The 16,825-nt window shown below is 48.9% G+C and overlaps 1 protein-coding gene across 7 annotated transcripts in view; it reads right to left on the bottom strand.

The window, feature by feature from the left end:
* The window catches only part of Myo10 (myosin X), a 212,033-nt gene that overhangs the window by 24,444 nt on the left and 170,764 nt on the right, over positions 1–16,825 (bottom strand). For 6 of the 7 annotated variants that reach the window (XM_036206964.1, XM_036206965.1, XM_036206969.1 and 3 more), the window contains 8 exons: positions 15,914–16,038; positions 15,657–15,771; positions 14,004–14,110; positions 12,464–12,691; positions 11,793–11,841; positions 10,264–11,148; positions 9,135–9,258; positions 6,127–6,370 (listed from right to left, as the gene is read on the bottom strand). In XM_036206964.1, the coding sequence (XP_036062857.1) occupies positions 6,127–6,370; positions 9,135–9,258; positions 10,264–11,148; positions 11,793–11,841; positions 12,464–12,691; positions 14,004–14,110; positions 15,657–15,771; positions 15,914–16,038 (1,877 nt within the window). Of the gene's footprint in view, positions 1–6,126; positions 6,371–9,134; positions 9,259–10,263; positions 11,149–11,792; positions 11,842–12,463; positions 12,692–14,003; positions 14,111–15,656; positions 15,772–15,913; positions 16,039–16,410; positions 16,541–16,825 lie in introns of those variants that run through there. The other variant, XM_036206970.1, reaches the window with a different exon arrangement.

The raw sequence follows: 16,825 nt of genomic DNA, 5'->3' as shown, positions 1-16,825 counted from the left end.
AAACAGCAATTCTGGTATGACTATATTGCCAGTCTCACTGAAACACAATTAAATGCGTTTTGGGCCAGGGGATGGCTCAGTAGTGAAAAGTTCTTGCTGCTCTTCCAGAGAAGCAGAGATCAATGTCTGGCACCCAGGTCAGGTAGTTCACAACTGCCTGCAGGTCTAGCTTCAGGGAGACCTGACACCCTCTGCTGGCCTCTGGGAGCACTCACACATATGTGTGCAACTGCCTTTCATCACAAATACACATCAATAAAAATGAGATCCTAAAAGAAACCCTAAGAACAGATGAATTATATTTTTAAAAATGAGTAAGATCGGGAACAGTGAGATGCCTATGAGGTTAAAGGTGCTTGTCACATGAAACTGGTGACCTGAGTTCAATCCCTGGAACCCACGTAAAGGTGGAAGAGAGAACTGACTCCACAAAGTTGCCCTCTGCCTTCCACACATGTGCTGTGGCACATGTACCCACGCACGGCACACATACACGTACCAGTAATAAATAAAATTTGAGGGATAAAAGACCCCACAGAGAGGTCTGTGATGCCCCCTCTACAGGGACAGAGGGGTGACCCAAGGGGCCTCGTGATAGACGCTATTCTAATTTTCTCTCTACTGGTGGGATGAACACCATGACCAAAAGCAACCCAGAGAGGAAGGGGTCTATTTGGCTTACACTTCCTGATCACAGTCCACCCCTGAGGGAAGTCGAGGCAGGAGCTGAAGCAGAGGCCATGGAGGAGTGCTGCTTCCTGGCTTGCTCCTCATGGCTTGCTTGGCCTGCTATCTTATGTCCCTCAGGACCACCTTGCTCAGGGCTGGCACTCCCCACGGTGCTTTAGGCTCTCCTACATCACTGCAAGCAAAACTAATCAAGGCATTTCCCCAAATGACCCTGGCTCGTGTCAAGTTGACAAAACCCAACCAGCGCAGATCCTGTCAGGCAGAAGAATGACGCAGGAATACTGACTCTGGAAGGCAATTTCCCTCTCACGAGCTCAGATCCCCCAGGTGTCAGTGGGACTTTAGACTCTATGACCAGCCTCACAGCTCTGCACCTGAAATCCCAGGAATGTTCAGAAACACAGGCAGGGTCCAGGGAACATAAATGCTTCTCTGAAGTAAGTAGAGAGGGCAGAGATGTTGCTGACAGGGTTGTAGCAATAGCTGGGCTCCAATCCGGGGCTTTCCCAAAGGCTGAAGTGGGAGATAATAAAGCAAAAGCCTTCCACAGATAGACTCCATCTTAACAGAGAGCCGAGAGCACCCTGTTACATCAGAAAACTAGGAAGCTCTCAGAAATGGCCGGGACTACATGACATAGACCAAAGACTATACATGGTGGCTACTGCTGGTCCAGATGGGGCTACTGTGGGAATGCAGTAGAGGTACAGTGACTGGAACCCCCCCCCCCAATCTGTTAAACCCAGGAGCACGTAAGGATACTTGGAAAAACAAAAACAATAAAGCCGTCACTGCTAGACCATGCAAAGGAACCTACTCATTTTCCTGGAAACTGGAGGACAGAAAGGGAGACAAGCATTTAGCTAGAGGGTACTATATACAAAGAGGAGTTCAGGATGACCACCTCCTGTTTAGGAAATGTTTTCATTTACTTTAGGTAATAGATGAGTACAATCTGTATTTGTAGATTCCTTGTGTGTAATCCATACCGGATTGAAAATATTCAGAAGAAAATTACTCCTGAACTGAACACACAGAGGTTTCAGCATATAGGGTTTATCAATATTCTCTAAAGATTTATATAACATCCATATTGTACCAGTTTTTATGAGGAATCTAGAGTGCTCTGTCGTGTAGAGAAGGAAGTAGGTTGTATATGAACACCACACCACTTTACATGCAGCCTGGGTGTTTACGCACAGATTTTGATATTCCTGACATGTGTGTTGAGAGGGTTGGGTGGGGGGAGGAAGGCATTCTAGAAGCAATACCTACAGATGACTGTAGCAAAAGTTTTGTAACCCTTCAAGAATTAATATATTTACTTTATAATCAATCACTCTTCAAATAGAAACAGATGCCATCAATTCTGAAACACTGTTAGGGAGAACAGGCCTCACTTGATCACCCTGGAGGCACAAGGACTAACTCACCGAGACACTGGGGTGTGAAGAATAGGCTCGGTCTGCATGGGACCACCAGTGAGGCTGGAGACTGGTCCTAAGTAAGACAGTCTTTGATTCTAGCTGCACATGAAAGCAGGGCAGAGGTGACAGGAATCGATGAGCCAGAAGCTGAGTGTGATCTAAAACCACTCAGACACGGCCAGGAGGCCCATGTTGGCTGTGAACGTGGCCCAAATGTACTAAAAACAGTGTGAGGGTTGTTTTTTTTTTTTTTTTTTTTTTACTGTGCAGCTCTTGAGTGTGTACACCGCAGACAGTGTTGTACTGCAGTGTCAAAAGGTTGGACAAGGGGCTGGAGAGATGGCTCAGTGGTTAAGAGCACTGGCTGTCCTTCCACAGGACCTGGGTTTGATTTCCAGCACCCACATGACAACTCATGACTGTAACTCTAGTTCTAGCGTGCCTGACACCCTCATGCAGGCAAAACATCATTTTTTACATACACACACAAAGCAGGTCTTCCCACTTGAAATAACAATGCTGGGCAAGCCTGGGCACCTTATTGGATTCTGATTAGCAGAAAGAATCTCCACAAGCAAGAAAACCAATAGACCACTCCTCCGCACACTGATGAGGCGAACGTGGGAAACTCAGACCATGGCTGGAATCTATGTTAGGAGGTGATGCTAAATGTGACGCAAATGGATTATGTTCCCAAAAGAATCCTTAGGAGCACACCAACATTATTTCCAGGAAATGACACAGTGACTGCTTCAGCAGAATGCACACCGTCAGCGTCAGCGTGGTTAGGTGTGACACACCCTTGTGCATGGCTGGAGGGCACTGAAGCTGGCTGGGTAAGGACATGGATTTTGTTATCACCTCTACTTGTGTGTATAAGTAAAACGTCCTATAATAAAACACTTTAAAATGGAAAACCAAATTTTAATGCGCTCCACCCTCACTCACCACCAAGGAGGTCAAAATGCCTGGGACTGGCATGTACCATGGGGGATGAGAGCAACTCCAACTTGGCGTGTCTGCACAACAGACCTCTACTAGGAAGCAGAGAGCAGGTGGAAAGACAAGGGGACACAACACTGTCCCTTGATATCTGAGGCTCCAGGACCCGCCTCACACACTAGCCCATGCAGCTGCTGAGGCTGCAAACGACCTGAGCATCCTCTCCTACACTTGACCATCTCTAGGTCACCAGTAACACTCAGTGTAGCTGCTGCTGCTGCTACACACTGTGTGGGCAATAACCAGGGACAGGTCTGTACCTGTGTATTCAGGGTAGACATACGCTTTCCTGAATAATTTTGACCCACGGCTGGTTGAGTCTGCAGATGTGAGAACCTTGGCTCTGGAGGGTCACCTGTAGGCTACTTTCATCTGGTGAGGCCCGCGACCTTTCTCTGGGACTCCTAGTACGTCTGTGGCCCCCACTCTTATCTACGGGATGAACAAAGTGGAGTACCATGGCACACAGGACCCAGAGCTGACCATGACCTGACATCTGGGCTGTGAATGAACTCTGTAGACCCAAACTGCCCCAAACCTAACCTTGCTCCTGATGAACCCCCACAGAACAACATGGAAAGACCCCAAGTTTGCTGGCTGTTCTTTATTGCTGGTCCTAACATCAAATACATAAAAGTTCTTCCTTATTTTACTATGCACATTCCCATGAGTAATTTTCCTAAGTTGCTGATGCTGACTCATGGGAAGCAATCTTCCCTTTTCAAGTCTCGTGACTTCTGGGGTTAACCCATCTCTCAAAGCTCATTTTGCCACTCCCCCAAATACTTGTGGTTGTCCCATGTTAAGCAGCATGGGTACAGGTTATTCCCAAACAATTTTTAATTTTTATGCTTAGTACCAAGTTAACTGAGAAAAACAGCTGCCCCCAAGCCCCAATAATTTTCTAAAAACATTAAATTTTTAACAATACTAGTCCCTTGACCAGCCAGAGCCTTGTTTCTAAAGGGGATTATTGGCAGGAAAGAAGGTTGTGTGGAATTCCAATCCCAGCTCTCTTCTTCCACTGTGGGGACTCACAGGTGAGGAGTTAGTACACACATCACAGACAGAAGATAAATGATTCACTTCAAAACACACCTTCAATCAGCTCTCCAGTTAGCCCTTGGGGTGCCAGCCAGAGTGGGGAGGAAACAGCAGGGGGCAGGCTGACCCACAGACAGGCTCCAATTACCTTACCTTCACATATGAATTTTTTCCCAGTTTATTAAAATATATATTTATTACCATATAGGTCAGTCTGCCCCCAAACTCTCTAGTAGACCAGGCTGGCCTCAAATTCAATTTTCCTACCTAAGCCTTCCCAGAGCTGAGTTCAGAGATGTGCACTGTACCTGGCTTTATTCAAGCCAACTCTCTCTGCATACACATCACTACATTTCCTGAGGATATATGCTCAAGGGTCTATCTTCAAGTGAAAAACCAACATCTGAGTGTAACTGCAACCACCGAAAAAGAAATTATTCAGAGATTGAGTCTCATTTCCCAGTTCTTTACAATTTAACCTACTAAACTGAGTTGTTAAGACTGTCAGAGTAGGGGCTGGAGAGATGGCTCAGAGGTTAAGAGCACTGGCTGCTCTTCCAGAGGTCCTGAGTTCAATTCCAGCAACCACATGGTGGCTCACAACTGTCTATAGTGGGATCTGGTGCCCTCTTCTGGCCTGCAGGTGTACTCGCAGGCAGAATATTGTATACATAATAAATAAATAAATCTAAAAAAAAAAAACAACAAAACAAAACTGTCAGAGTACTTATACAAAGAACTCATGGGTTGGTGAAACAGTTCAGTCTGTCAAGTACGTGCTATGCAAGCTCAAAGACCTAGGTTCAAGCCCCAGGACTCCACTTAGGGGCTGGAGAGATGGCTCAGTGGTTAAGAGTACTGACTGCTCTTCCAGAGGTCCTGAGTTCAATACCCAGCAACCACATGGTGGCTCACAACCATCTGTAATGAGATCTGGTGCCCTCTTCTGGCCTGCAGGGATATATGCAGGCAGAATACTGTATACATAATAAATAAATACATCTTAAAAAAAATAAATCTGAGTGTGATGGGAGGGCATATGTCGTCCAAACCCAGTTCTACTAACACATGCGGCAGCTTAGGATCCTCACCTGCATGTACTATGCATACATACCCTTCTCCTTACAATGCATCCAGCAACCTGTTGGTAACTCAGGACCCCCACCTGCATCTATCTACCTGCATATCCTACTCTAAACAATGGAATAAATGTCTCTTCCCCTTAACTACCATCAAATGTGAACAGCTTCTAGTCAGCCATACTCCAGTTACAGCTGGGCACAAGGGGAAAAGAGCCCATCAAGGCCTGAAGTCATTCGGGGTTCATGTACAGTCAGGCAAACTGTGTCCTGTAAGAGAACATTTCGGAAGTGTCCTATTGATCACCTTATGCCTATATATAATAAATAGGGCATGCATATGACTAAAACCCAGTGCATTACGGGAAGGGACATACAGTAAAGAGTACATAACTAAAATATGTCAATCAAAATAGAGAACTGCCACTTTACACCAAGAAGGACAGCCTAGTTTTCCTTTAAGCCCCTTAGAGACACCCTCATGTGGCCCGCTGTCATCTTGACAGTGCATTTCCGTGTCTGTACTGTCACCTTGCTTTTTAATAGCGTTTCCTTCTCCTTGCTAGTTGGGGGTGGTGGGGAGAGGAGGAGCTGAGTGTGTTGGCACATATTAGCAATCTCAGCACTGGGGAGCAGAGACAGGAGCATCCCTGGGGCTTGCTGGCCAACCAGCCTAACCTATTTGGCTAGCTCCAGACTTCAGTGACAGACTCTCTCTCAAAAAGGAAGCTTCTGAGGAGTGGTATCCTCCACTGCTGTCCGGTTTCCATATACACATACACGCGCGCACGCACGTGCGTGCACACACACACACACACACACACTCTTTCACCAACGAAAACGTGACCATCAGTATGATCAAAAGCCAAGCTGCAGGAACGTACTTGGCTGTCCGCACTTCCACAGTCCCCTTGAGCTTCTCCTCGCTGTCGTTTTCAAAGTACATCAGCTTGGACTGGCGGAGGACAAACCAGCGCCTCTTCCAGTTTCTCCTGGACAGTGTGGACGACCCGCCACCTTTCTTGTGCAGCCAGCCTTGCTTGAGGGCTTCCTGCTTGGAGCGGAACCACAGGAAGGTCTCGTCTTTGAGGACGCACCAACGGCGCTTCCAGGAGTTCATCAAGCCACCTGTTCCCCCAAGAAAGGGCAGGGAAAGGGTTACAAAGCTAGTCGAACCCCGTGACAAAAGCCACAGCCCATTCCGAACCTTGCCTTGGCTGCCTGTGCTCACACAGACCCTTCCAGAGGGGAGGAGGGGCTTCTGTTCAGTGTACAGAAGGTAGGTGACCCAGCAAGGCTGTGTCATCCAACGGAGTTGTTCCCCCCGGACAGACACAATGGCTCCTCCTGAGGGAGCTGAGACATCTCCTTAAGCGGCTCACACAGAAGCAGTCAATGACTGATACTCTACCCGGGAATGACTACAGAGCCGTGAGCAGGAGGAACCTTCTCTACGTGTATAGACCGCCATCTCCTCCAAGTGCCCCGGAGAAGACAGTCTCCCTTACTTGGCAGATGTAGGATTGAACAAGCATTGCCAGTTCTAAGACTCCCCATGAAGTCTCACTTCCAGAGAATATGAAAATACTGTGTTTTGGCAACATATCCTCTCACAGAAAAACATCATCATCTCAAAAGGGATTACAGATGAAAGGCAAAAGGCCAAGACTATAATGAGCAGGGGTGTATAGTGATGTGTCAGACATAAACCAGAGACAGTCCAGGTGGACTAGCCTGCCTGCCTGCCTTCCCACCCTCCATTCTTGTTTTGTGGCATTGAGGACTAAGCCAGGGACTCAGGCATGCTAAGCTAGCTCGTATATCCCACTCCACTTTTCAAACTTTATTTTGAGACAGGGTCTCAGATGCCTTGGCTGAATTCCTGCTTCGGCCTTCTGAGCAGCCGAAATAACACTGCGTGCCACCACACCTGGGAAGAATGTCTTGTAACCGAGGTAACGTGAGAAGAATGCATACATGTTATCTTTCATAGGATGAGGGGACCTTGGTAGCCAGATGCGCCCCCCACCCCCCACCCCGCCGATATTTGAGGTATTACTATCCTCACTCAGAAATCTTCTTAAAACAGTACCTGGGAGAACATAATCTATTTCGGTAGCTCACTCCTGATGATTCCTGATGATCAAACCGTAACAGACACAAGCGACACTTAACATGGAGACTTAAAGCCCCCCAAAACCACGCATTCCTGTCAGTCACAAAACAAATCTAACAGAAGGCCTTTTCCTGAGTGAATGGTCAACCGAGACAGCTCCCCCCTCACTAAAACACCCAGACCCTCTTCCTCCTCAGCCATTCCAAAGTTCTCAGCTGGCTGAGACTGTGTGTGTGTCAAGGCCAAGAAGACAGAGCTGTTTCCCCACAGCAGATCTGCCGTGGACTCTCATGATGAAACACTGTGATTGTTTTGATTCCCGACTTTAAACTTCATCTCTCAAACCGGGCCCAGAGGGAAACAAGGCTGCTCTGTTGTCTCATTATCTTTAAGTGACAAATTCCGTCAAATGCGTCAGCAGCAGTGCTGCACCGGCCTTCTCTGCAGCTGCTCTTCTGCTCAGAACATCTGATTGCACGCGTGTGATTTCAGGGTGACCACTGGGCCTTGGATAACCAAGAGGGAGGCTCTCCCCTGGAGAAGACAGCCTCTGTTCTGGTCCTTCATTCGTTTCCTGCTGTTCTTTGCTGAGGAATGGGGCCTATGAGATCCCCCCCTCTGTGTCTACGGCTGTCCACCTCGTTCAGGTCTTGAGCAGGAGGCCATGTTCCTGAGACTGCCTTGCTGTGTCAGCGCCGAGTGCTAAGTGTCTGAAGAATTGCCCAGCATTTGTCTTTCTAAGCGTAACATCAGACAACAGAAAAGTCTTCCCTAAACTAAACCTAGTAGGAAATTTATGAGCTTTTCCGATATTTGGCTCACAAATATAACTGAACATAAATAAAACTTACGTTTTAGGAAAGGGAACAGGCAGGTAGGTAGGCAGGCACACACACCACACACACAGACACACACAGACACAGACACACACACACACACACACACTTGTGTGTGTGCATGTGAGTGGGAAAGTGAAGAGAACGATGGGAAATAACAAAATACTTGCTGACAGAAGTCGGAGAGAGAAAAGGCTTGCAGAATCAAGGACAGCACCTACAGATGAGTGTTTCTGTTATCCTGCCCAAGCTCCATGCTCTAGACTGCCCCCCCACACCCTCCCAGCCCGGGACCCTACAAGAAACAACCGGGTCCCCCCTCTACCATCTATATAAATCTGCCAGCAAATCCTGGTGATGACTACGGTTTCTCGTTACACTGGACCCTGAGCAAGGATCCAGCGCCAAACATGATCCAAGCACAAACACAAGGCCTGAATTAAAACAATCCCTAAATGGCAGGGGCCTCAAGGTTTTACATGCTGAATATTTAAGTGCGGCACATTTGATCCTGAAGAGCAACAGGAAGAGATAAGAGTCTCATGGTGAAGTAGGGGGTGAGAAGCTCATGCGGGCTGTGTCTGCACAGCATTCAACACATCCCTCCAGGTCTTGTGTATGTGGAGGCGGGGTGGGGACTGGGTTTATCATTAGAATGGGTCCCAGTGCCTTGCAGCCGTGACCGAGGTCACATGTGCTTGCAGGAGAGTGAGAAAGAGGGGACAGGTGAAGTAGGACTGAAAATGGACACTGCACGTTTGCAGACTCTTTGCCCCATCACCCGGAACCAGTTCAGGAGTCAAAGCTGCCCCACTGCCCCCACACGACCCAGTGTTCTTCATTCACCCCAGTGGCACGCCGCCGAGGTGAGGGCTGTGTTGAACGATCTTTCATAACTTCACCCCACCCCAGGCCGAGGGGGCGCGGCTGCGGGCGGTACCTTTCATGTACAGAAAACTGTGGAAATAGGGCAGTGTGACGCAGCTATACACGGAGTCCCGCCGGTAGGAGAGTTCGTCGTCTGTATCAAACCTCGAGTCAAAGTCCTCTTCGCTATCTTCAAACTGGCCAGGGAGACAGAAGGGGAGGTAATGGTAAGCAGAGCGTGGGAAGAAAGCAATGAAAACATCCTCTGGTTAACCATCAACACGACCGACCGGGGAGCACTCCTGATCCAGGACAGCACAGTTACTGTGGCCATCCGAGGAATTCAGAGCTAGAGGACCCTCCAGATGCAGGGTCAAGCAGTTAGCTGGCCTGATATCTACCACCCAAACTGACTGCAACCCAAAGACTCCATGCTAAAAAGAAGATGCTTCAGTGTCATTTTAACCGAGCCCGTGCAAGAGCCAAACACATGGCCAAGTCTGAGAAAGGAAAGGCAGCATTTAATACACAACACAAAGAAAAAGACATGGGGTTGGGGATTTAGCTCAGTGGTAGAGCGCTTGCCTAGCAAGTGTAAGGCCCTGGGTTCGATCCTCAGTTCTGGGAAAAAAAAAAGACTTAAGAAAATTTCAAAATAGCCGAGCAGTGGTGGCGCATGCCTGTAATCCCAGCACTTTTTTGTTTGTTTGTTTGAGACAGGGTGTCTCTGTGTAGCTTTGGCGCCCATCCTGGAATTCACTCTGTAGACCAGGCTGGCCTTGAACTCACAAAGATCCACCTGCCTCTGCCTCCCAAGTGCTGGGATCAAAGGCATGCGCCACCACCGCCCGGGACATTCCTCCTTTATTAAGATCATATGAAATACACTGTGTAGTATGGACTATCAAGTTACGGTCAGGAAAGTTCTTCAATATAGGGAGGGGGTTCTGGGGCCAGCTGAGGCTAGGTATGCCTGAGAAAGGCCAAGCAGAGCCTTATTTAAAATGCCAGTTTTCTCATGGCCTGGATGAAGGTCAGTTCTGGGCTTTGCACTGACCCCATAGAAAGAGAAGGGGGTTTGGGAATATCTTTAAGAACATGACTGAAATCTTTAGGGGTCTGTCTTAATGCTACTGATGACGCAGCAGTGTGGTAGAGGGTGGACCACTTCCGCTCTTAGGGACAAGACGGCAGATACTCACGGAGGACTGTGCCCCTTCTGAGCTGAACCGGTAGGCTCCCGAACTGTTGTAGGTTCCCACAGAATACCTGTAGTCTGGGGACCACTGGCTCCCGTAGGAGTTGGAGAAAGTCACGCTGCTGCCGGAGGTGATGGCACCATCCTCATAATCGTCCTGGTCATAGTCATAATCGCCATCGGGGGAGGGCAGGTCCCCATTGTTTTGGGGCATGCAGTAGGTGGACTCCCCGCTGGAGGAGTTGTGCAGGCTGGCGGAGTCCTGCACAGACGCAGCAAGCAACACTGTGCTGTCGGCACTGGGGCTGGTGGGCACCACCGTGTAGTTCATGTAAGGGTCCTCCTCCGAGGAGTCATCGCTGGTCCGGATGCCGCTGGTCCGCTGGTCAGAGTGGCCATGCTCGCTGGGGTTGGGTGAGTCCTTGAAGGCGTCGTCGTCAGCCTCGAAACCCTCGTCCACCTCCTCCTCGGGGTAGGGCTGGCTGAAGTTGAAGCTGGGCTTCTCTCCAGTGGCCGTCTCTGCAAGTTCACTGAGCCCACCGGAGATCTCGCTCCCCACCGACAGGGAGCGCTCGATGTTGCGGACGCATTCGTCAATCTCATCAAAGTTGAGGGACTCCAGGAACTCCTGGGCGGCGCGGCAGGCCTCGTCCTCCAGCCTCCGCAGCTCCTCATCCCGCAGCTGCTGCAGCTTCTGCAGGGAGGCCTCGGTCAAGGACAGCTCCTGCTGCTCCTTCATGCGCTGCAGATCCTCGATTTCCTTCTCCAGGCGGAGGATCTCCTCCACCTGCTTGTTCTCCCTCTGCTTTTCCAGCTCCCGGGTTGCGTCCGCTTCCGTCTGGCTCTTCTGCAAGGCTTCAAGTTCTTGCTGTCTCCTTGCTTCCTCCTCCTGGACACGGGGAAGGTGGGATTAGAATAAGCATCTGCCTCCTTTTTCACACACCAAACTAGCCATCCCCCCAGACCCTCACTGACACACTGAAGTCCTGGCCCCAGCACGTCAGGATATGGCTGTGGTCGGACATGGGGGCTTGTAAGCAGGGGATTAAGTCAAAATGACATGGGGTCTAGGAGGTGAGCCTGCATCCAATATGAACAGTGTCCTTATAAAAGAGGAGAGTGGGAGACGGACTCCGGAAAATAGACATCAAGGACCCACCACGGTGTAAGGACACAGTGAGATGGCCGCCTGGTCACGGAGAGGCCTCAGGAGAAACCAAGCCTTGGAAATGGCCAGAATGTGATAGCATCCTGAGGACACTACCACAGTGTTACCTTACCACAAAGATACTATGTGGTACCACAGTGTGATTCACATACTAAGATACCATACTATGATTCACAGAGATCTCGAGGTGCTCTCTAAGCTCTGCACCACCGTGATGGTGCGGGAACGTGTACCAGCCACATCTCTCCAGCCCGTTCTTCGTTCTTCCACTACCTCCTACTTGATTTCCATTCTGAATCCCAGGGTCGAGGTTTGGAGCAGGAGGGAAGTACATAAAGAGCCCTAAATGTAGCAGCGTTCCTCACCTGCTGGGCACGGAGGAGGTCAGCTTCTCTTTGTGCTCTCTCTCTCTCTCTAAAAACCAAAAGAAAAACATCGGGTGGAAATCAACATCTCTGAAACTGCTTTTCAGTGGATCTCATGTTTTGACAGTGCTGATACTTATACACTAAGCCAGCACTCTACTGCCAAGCTCCGCGCTCAGCCCAAAGACCTTGGCCAGTTAAATAACCAGAAGAGGGGTGGGAAGCTGGCTCGGTCTGTAAGGTAGTTGCTGTACAAGCATGAGGTCCTGAGTTCAGGTCTTCTGCACCCATGCAAAGCACAGCGCTATATATTTGTAATTCCAATGTTGGAAAAACAAACACGTGGCATCATAGAGCTTGCTGGTCAGGCAGCCTGCCCAAATCAGTAAGCTCCGGGTTCAGTGATGGTAGAGAGTAACCAAGGAAGCCACATGGCTTCAACATCTGGCCTCCACATCCATGCACCTACATGTACACACACACACACACACACACACACACACTCGGAAGGATGGGTATACTAATTCTGTGTATAAAGAGAGACATTCACAGAACGGGCTCTTCTGTGCTGCCAAGAAATATTGGTCCCCTGGGAAGTCACGACAGGCCCCAAAGGATGCCATCCATTCCCAGTGCATCCATCCTCATGTTTCACCCAAGCAAGCACATACCTTTCTTCTTCCTCTCTCTTCTTCTCTTCCTCCCTCCTCTTCCTCTCCTCCCGTTCTTGTTTCTCAGCCAACAGCTGTCTGTAAACCCTGCGAGCCAGCTGGCCTCTGAGTTGCTTCTGCACCACGATGGCTGCCTTTCTCAGGTGCAGAAATCTCTTCCTCATGAGGAAGGCTCTGTAATTCTTCTGAATCGTCACCACACCACAAAGGACTTTTCTGTATTGCTTTCTGCAAATCAGATTGGCCGCACAGATAATGAGGCCGTGAGCTATTCAAATGAGCTTACCCTCGGAGAAGACAAAAGGAGAGGACCCAGATTTGGACCTGCACTCTTGTTATGGAGACTGGCAGGCAGAGGAGGAAATTTGGGCCCAAACAAAAGAATAATAACAAACAAACAAACAAACAAACAAGTCAGAATCCTATCATTATCTTGGCTAAATAAACAAGCAACCCTAACACCAAATTGGAGCGGTCTGGCACAAGCTGGGTAAACACAGCCAAAGAAGATCCAATATATTCTACTGTTCACGTGAAAGCGAGAAAACAGAAATCCTTCTGCAGGACAGCCGCGTGCTTCAGAAAGCGGAATACCCAGGGTTTCACGTGGCCTGCAGAGCACACCCGACCAAATGGCCATGAGTCAGAGTTAGCATCACATGTCATAGCCCTGCTGGCCCCGAACTCAGAGATCTGCCTGCCTCTGCTTCCCGAGTGCTGGGATTAAAGGCAGGTAGCACAGGTGGACAAATCTCGGACTTTGAGGACCACTTGACCTACACTGTGAGTACCAAGGCAGCCATGGCTCATATCATTTTGTAAGTAACTAGAGAAGGGGTCTCTAGACAAAGTGATGCAAGTTGAGAATTCCTCATCCCCAAACCTCAAATCTGCAATTTCTTGGATGCTAATACAATGCTTAGAAAATTTCACACTCTATCGCTGGAGAGAGAGATGGTTTAATGGCATGAGCTGCTCTTCCAGAGGACCAGGGTTCAATTCCTAGCACCCACACAGCAGCTCACAACTATCTGCAGGCACATGGCACAAGAACATACATATAGGCAACACATCCATACATATAAAATGAAATAAAGAGATTTTCAGATTCCTGGGGCTAGGGATGTAGCTCACAGGCAGAACATAAGCTTAGCATGTATGAACAAGTATGGGTGGAGGTCAATATTCCACAGAGGAGAAAAAGAATCAGATTCTGGAGTATTTTTGAATTTCTGACCATCATTCAGTAGAGTCTAGGCAGATATTCTAATATGGAAACTCCAAAGCCCAAGCATTTCCAATAAGGGACACACTCGGGTGGCAATGACAAACTCCAGGAACATCAGGCAGGCGCGCGAGACTTCTAAGTGAGCGGCAGAGGCTCTAGGTGACTTTCTACGTTCTGCCCAGATCAGGCTTACAAGGTGACTGCTACGGCCACTTATCTGACCTTGGGTACCTCTCCGCTCCCACAAACCACCCCACTGGGGGTCACAGCCCTCCAGGAGCTTCCTGCCCCTCCCCGAGGCGAGGTTCTCACCGTGCCAAGTAGCCTAAAATGTGTGCTCGGATCACCATGGCTGCGCGGCTAAGCTCCTCTTCTCGCCTTTTCTCCAGTTTCTGCTCCAAGGATTCCCGAAGGAAGACCTGTCCGCGAGGGAGGTATGTGTCAGAGGAAAAGAACAGGGCATCTCCGGGTCAGGCAGGACTGTCTTTTGGGGACAGCACCGCACCTGTACCTCTCTACTGGTGCAAACTCCCACAATAAGGCCAGTGCGTTTTACATGGCTCACCTGCCCCGGACCAATACTCTAAAATCTAATAAGGAAGGGTAGGCGATAAGGAAAACAGAAAAGATTACTCAAACCCCACCTTCTGTTGTTATTACTCCAGTCAACAGGCATAAAGGGACAGTCCAAAGTGCCACTCAAGTTCCTAATGTCTCGTCATTGTGGCCAGGGCACACTAGCTCACAGACCAGCACGGATTGGTACTAGACTGAATCTGAGTGACCAGAGACCCAGAGATTGGCATAGGAAGAGGAAAAACAAAGGGGTGAATCCAGGAAAAGTCCTAAGATACAATGATTTTGCTGTCTTGTGGGAACCCACCTTCTCTCTGTGCCTGCTAAGGAATTACCAACAGAGGATCTTTGCTTCAAAGGTTTGCATGTACAAAAAAGCACTGACACCAAGAAGGCAGCTCTGGGCACTGGAGAGACGGCCCACTGCTTAAGAATACTTGCTGCTCTTCCAGTAGACCTAGTTTGGTTCACAGTTACCCATAAATACTAGGCCCAGGGGATCCTACATCTTCTTCTGGCATCCACAGGCATACACCCATACACATACACATGATGAAAAACAAAATATATCTTTTTTTTTTTTAAATGAGAGTGAGGAAGAAATTTTGGGATCTGTAGTTTAGTGGTAGAGTGAGTGCCTAGCAGATAGTATGTATGAGGTTCTGAGTTCAGTTCAAATGGCCCCCGCCTCGGTAATTCCGAGAACAGAGTTTGAGGATGGAAAGGAAGCGTGTCTGTTGAGTGGCTATAAATACACCAGGTTCAGGAGGGAATAACCTCCAGGGCTTTCCAGGCTCACTTTGGTCAATGGTCTCCTTAATCTGACACTGGTCAAGTTAGCTGCATCTGATATGGGCACTTGGCCTCAGCACCTCTCAGTCCCGAAAAGATGAAGCCGTGAAGGCTCTCTCTCTCCCTCTCTTCCTCCCCCCCCCCATCTCCTCCCCTCTCTCTGTAAAGGTACTAACTAGCTCTCATCTGGAATAAGGGGCTAAGGACCTCTGCTATGGCAGCATGGCAAAATGTGGGTTTTATTTTTCTTGTTCTTAGCTGAGGTTTTGGGGGCCTTGAGGGTTTCACACTGTCTGCTGGCCTGCCACACAGTAGCGGCTATGGACGACGCACATGGCATTCAAATTAGGTTGGAAGGCCTTGCTTGGGGTTTCGCTTCTGAGGAGCTGGAGTTGCCTTGTAGATTCACAACACAAGGGTCTCATTTAGCCAGCATTCTTGACTGCCTGGCATGCTCTCTCTCTCTCTCTCTCTCTCTCTCCCCACATGAATCACCAGGATGTGAATAACCACCACTTAGCCGGGTCTGGGAACGCTACACCTTGTGGGTACCACCGGTCCCCTGGGCAGGCACAGCAGGTGTTCCTGTGCCCGTACCTTGGTCTTCCCCAGCTGCCACTCGCTGTTAGAGGCATCATAGAGCTGCAGGAGCACGGTGCACTTCCCTCGGATGTCCTCAGGCAGAGCCAGGTTCCGCATGAGCACTTTATATCTGCAGCAGAGGGTGCGTGGTGTTACCTTGTGCTATTTGCCCTCTCCTAAACCTTTCGGAGAGAGGGAGTGGGGGTAGGGGGGGTGGGGGGGGCAGGGGGGGGTGAAAGAGGAAAGGGAGAATCCGTTTAGCTCTTTCTTGCCTTTTGTAAAAATCCTGAAAGGGTCTTCGGACAGCATATCCCGCTTTTCGAATCCTCACTGTCTCCAGCATCCCAGAGTAGCGCAGCTGGTTTAACACGACCGCCTGATCAAACTGGTCTGGCATCTAAATCGCGAACAGCGGGGTAACGTTGGATAGTTAGAGGACACAGCACTAATAGAACTACCCTCACTGGTGTTTGAGGGAGCACGTGCATATACACACAGTCATTTACAACCTACACAAAATATACAATAAAAGATGAAGGCCCGTGGATCCGTCAGCTACTTCCCCCGTCCCGGCCAATCCTGTTGTGCCCACCAGCCTGCTTACTGAACTGTCCCCCTCATACTTTGCCAGTTCAATTTCATTAGTAAATATTTGAGCATGTATTTGTTTAGCATAACTAACCTACTATTATTACGTCTTGAAAAATACCAACAATCCCTTAGAACATCAATATACACGTTCAAACATTTGATCATGTCACAAATATACCTCAAAGTTGGCTTGTCACCACTTTAATAACCATTTTCAAAAGTCTACGATGTCATGTAAATATCACTCTGTTTATTAAACTTCTATTTAAGGATAACGAGGTATTTTCTTAGCTAAAAAAAGAGTTATCAATGAGGAACACACATGGACACACACACATACACACACACACACACACACACACAACAAGGTGGGGGTTAAAAATGCCAGAGGATAAAAGAGACGAGGCTCAAAGTTTGTTCTAGCCCAATACCCCACTTATTGCAAGGCGAGTTCCACCAGAAAGGAGCCCAAGGACACTCAGCTGAGCAGGAAGCCAAGCCAAGCCACCTCCTCTGAGTCTGCTCCCGTCTGCACAGCGGCCAGCTGGCCCTGGTGCTGGAACAATGGTTTTTCAGGGGAAAGCAAAGCGGGT

This window comes from Onychomys torridus, chromosome 15 (genome assembly GCF_903995425.1).
Source record: "Onychomys torridus chromosome 15, mOncTor1.1, whole genome shotgun sequence".
In the NCBI taxonomy this organism is placed as follows: Eukaryota; Metazoa; Chordata; class Mammalia; order Rodentia; family Cricetidae; genus Onychomys; species Onychomys torridus.
This window is presented reverse-complemented; position numbering and strand designations above follow the sequence as displayed.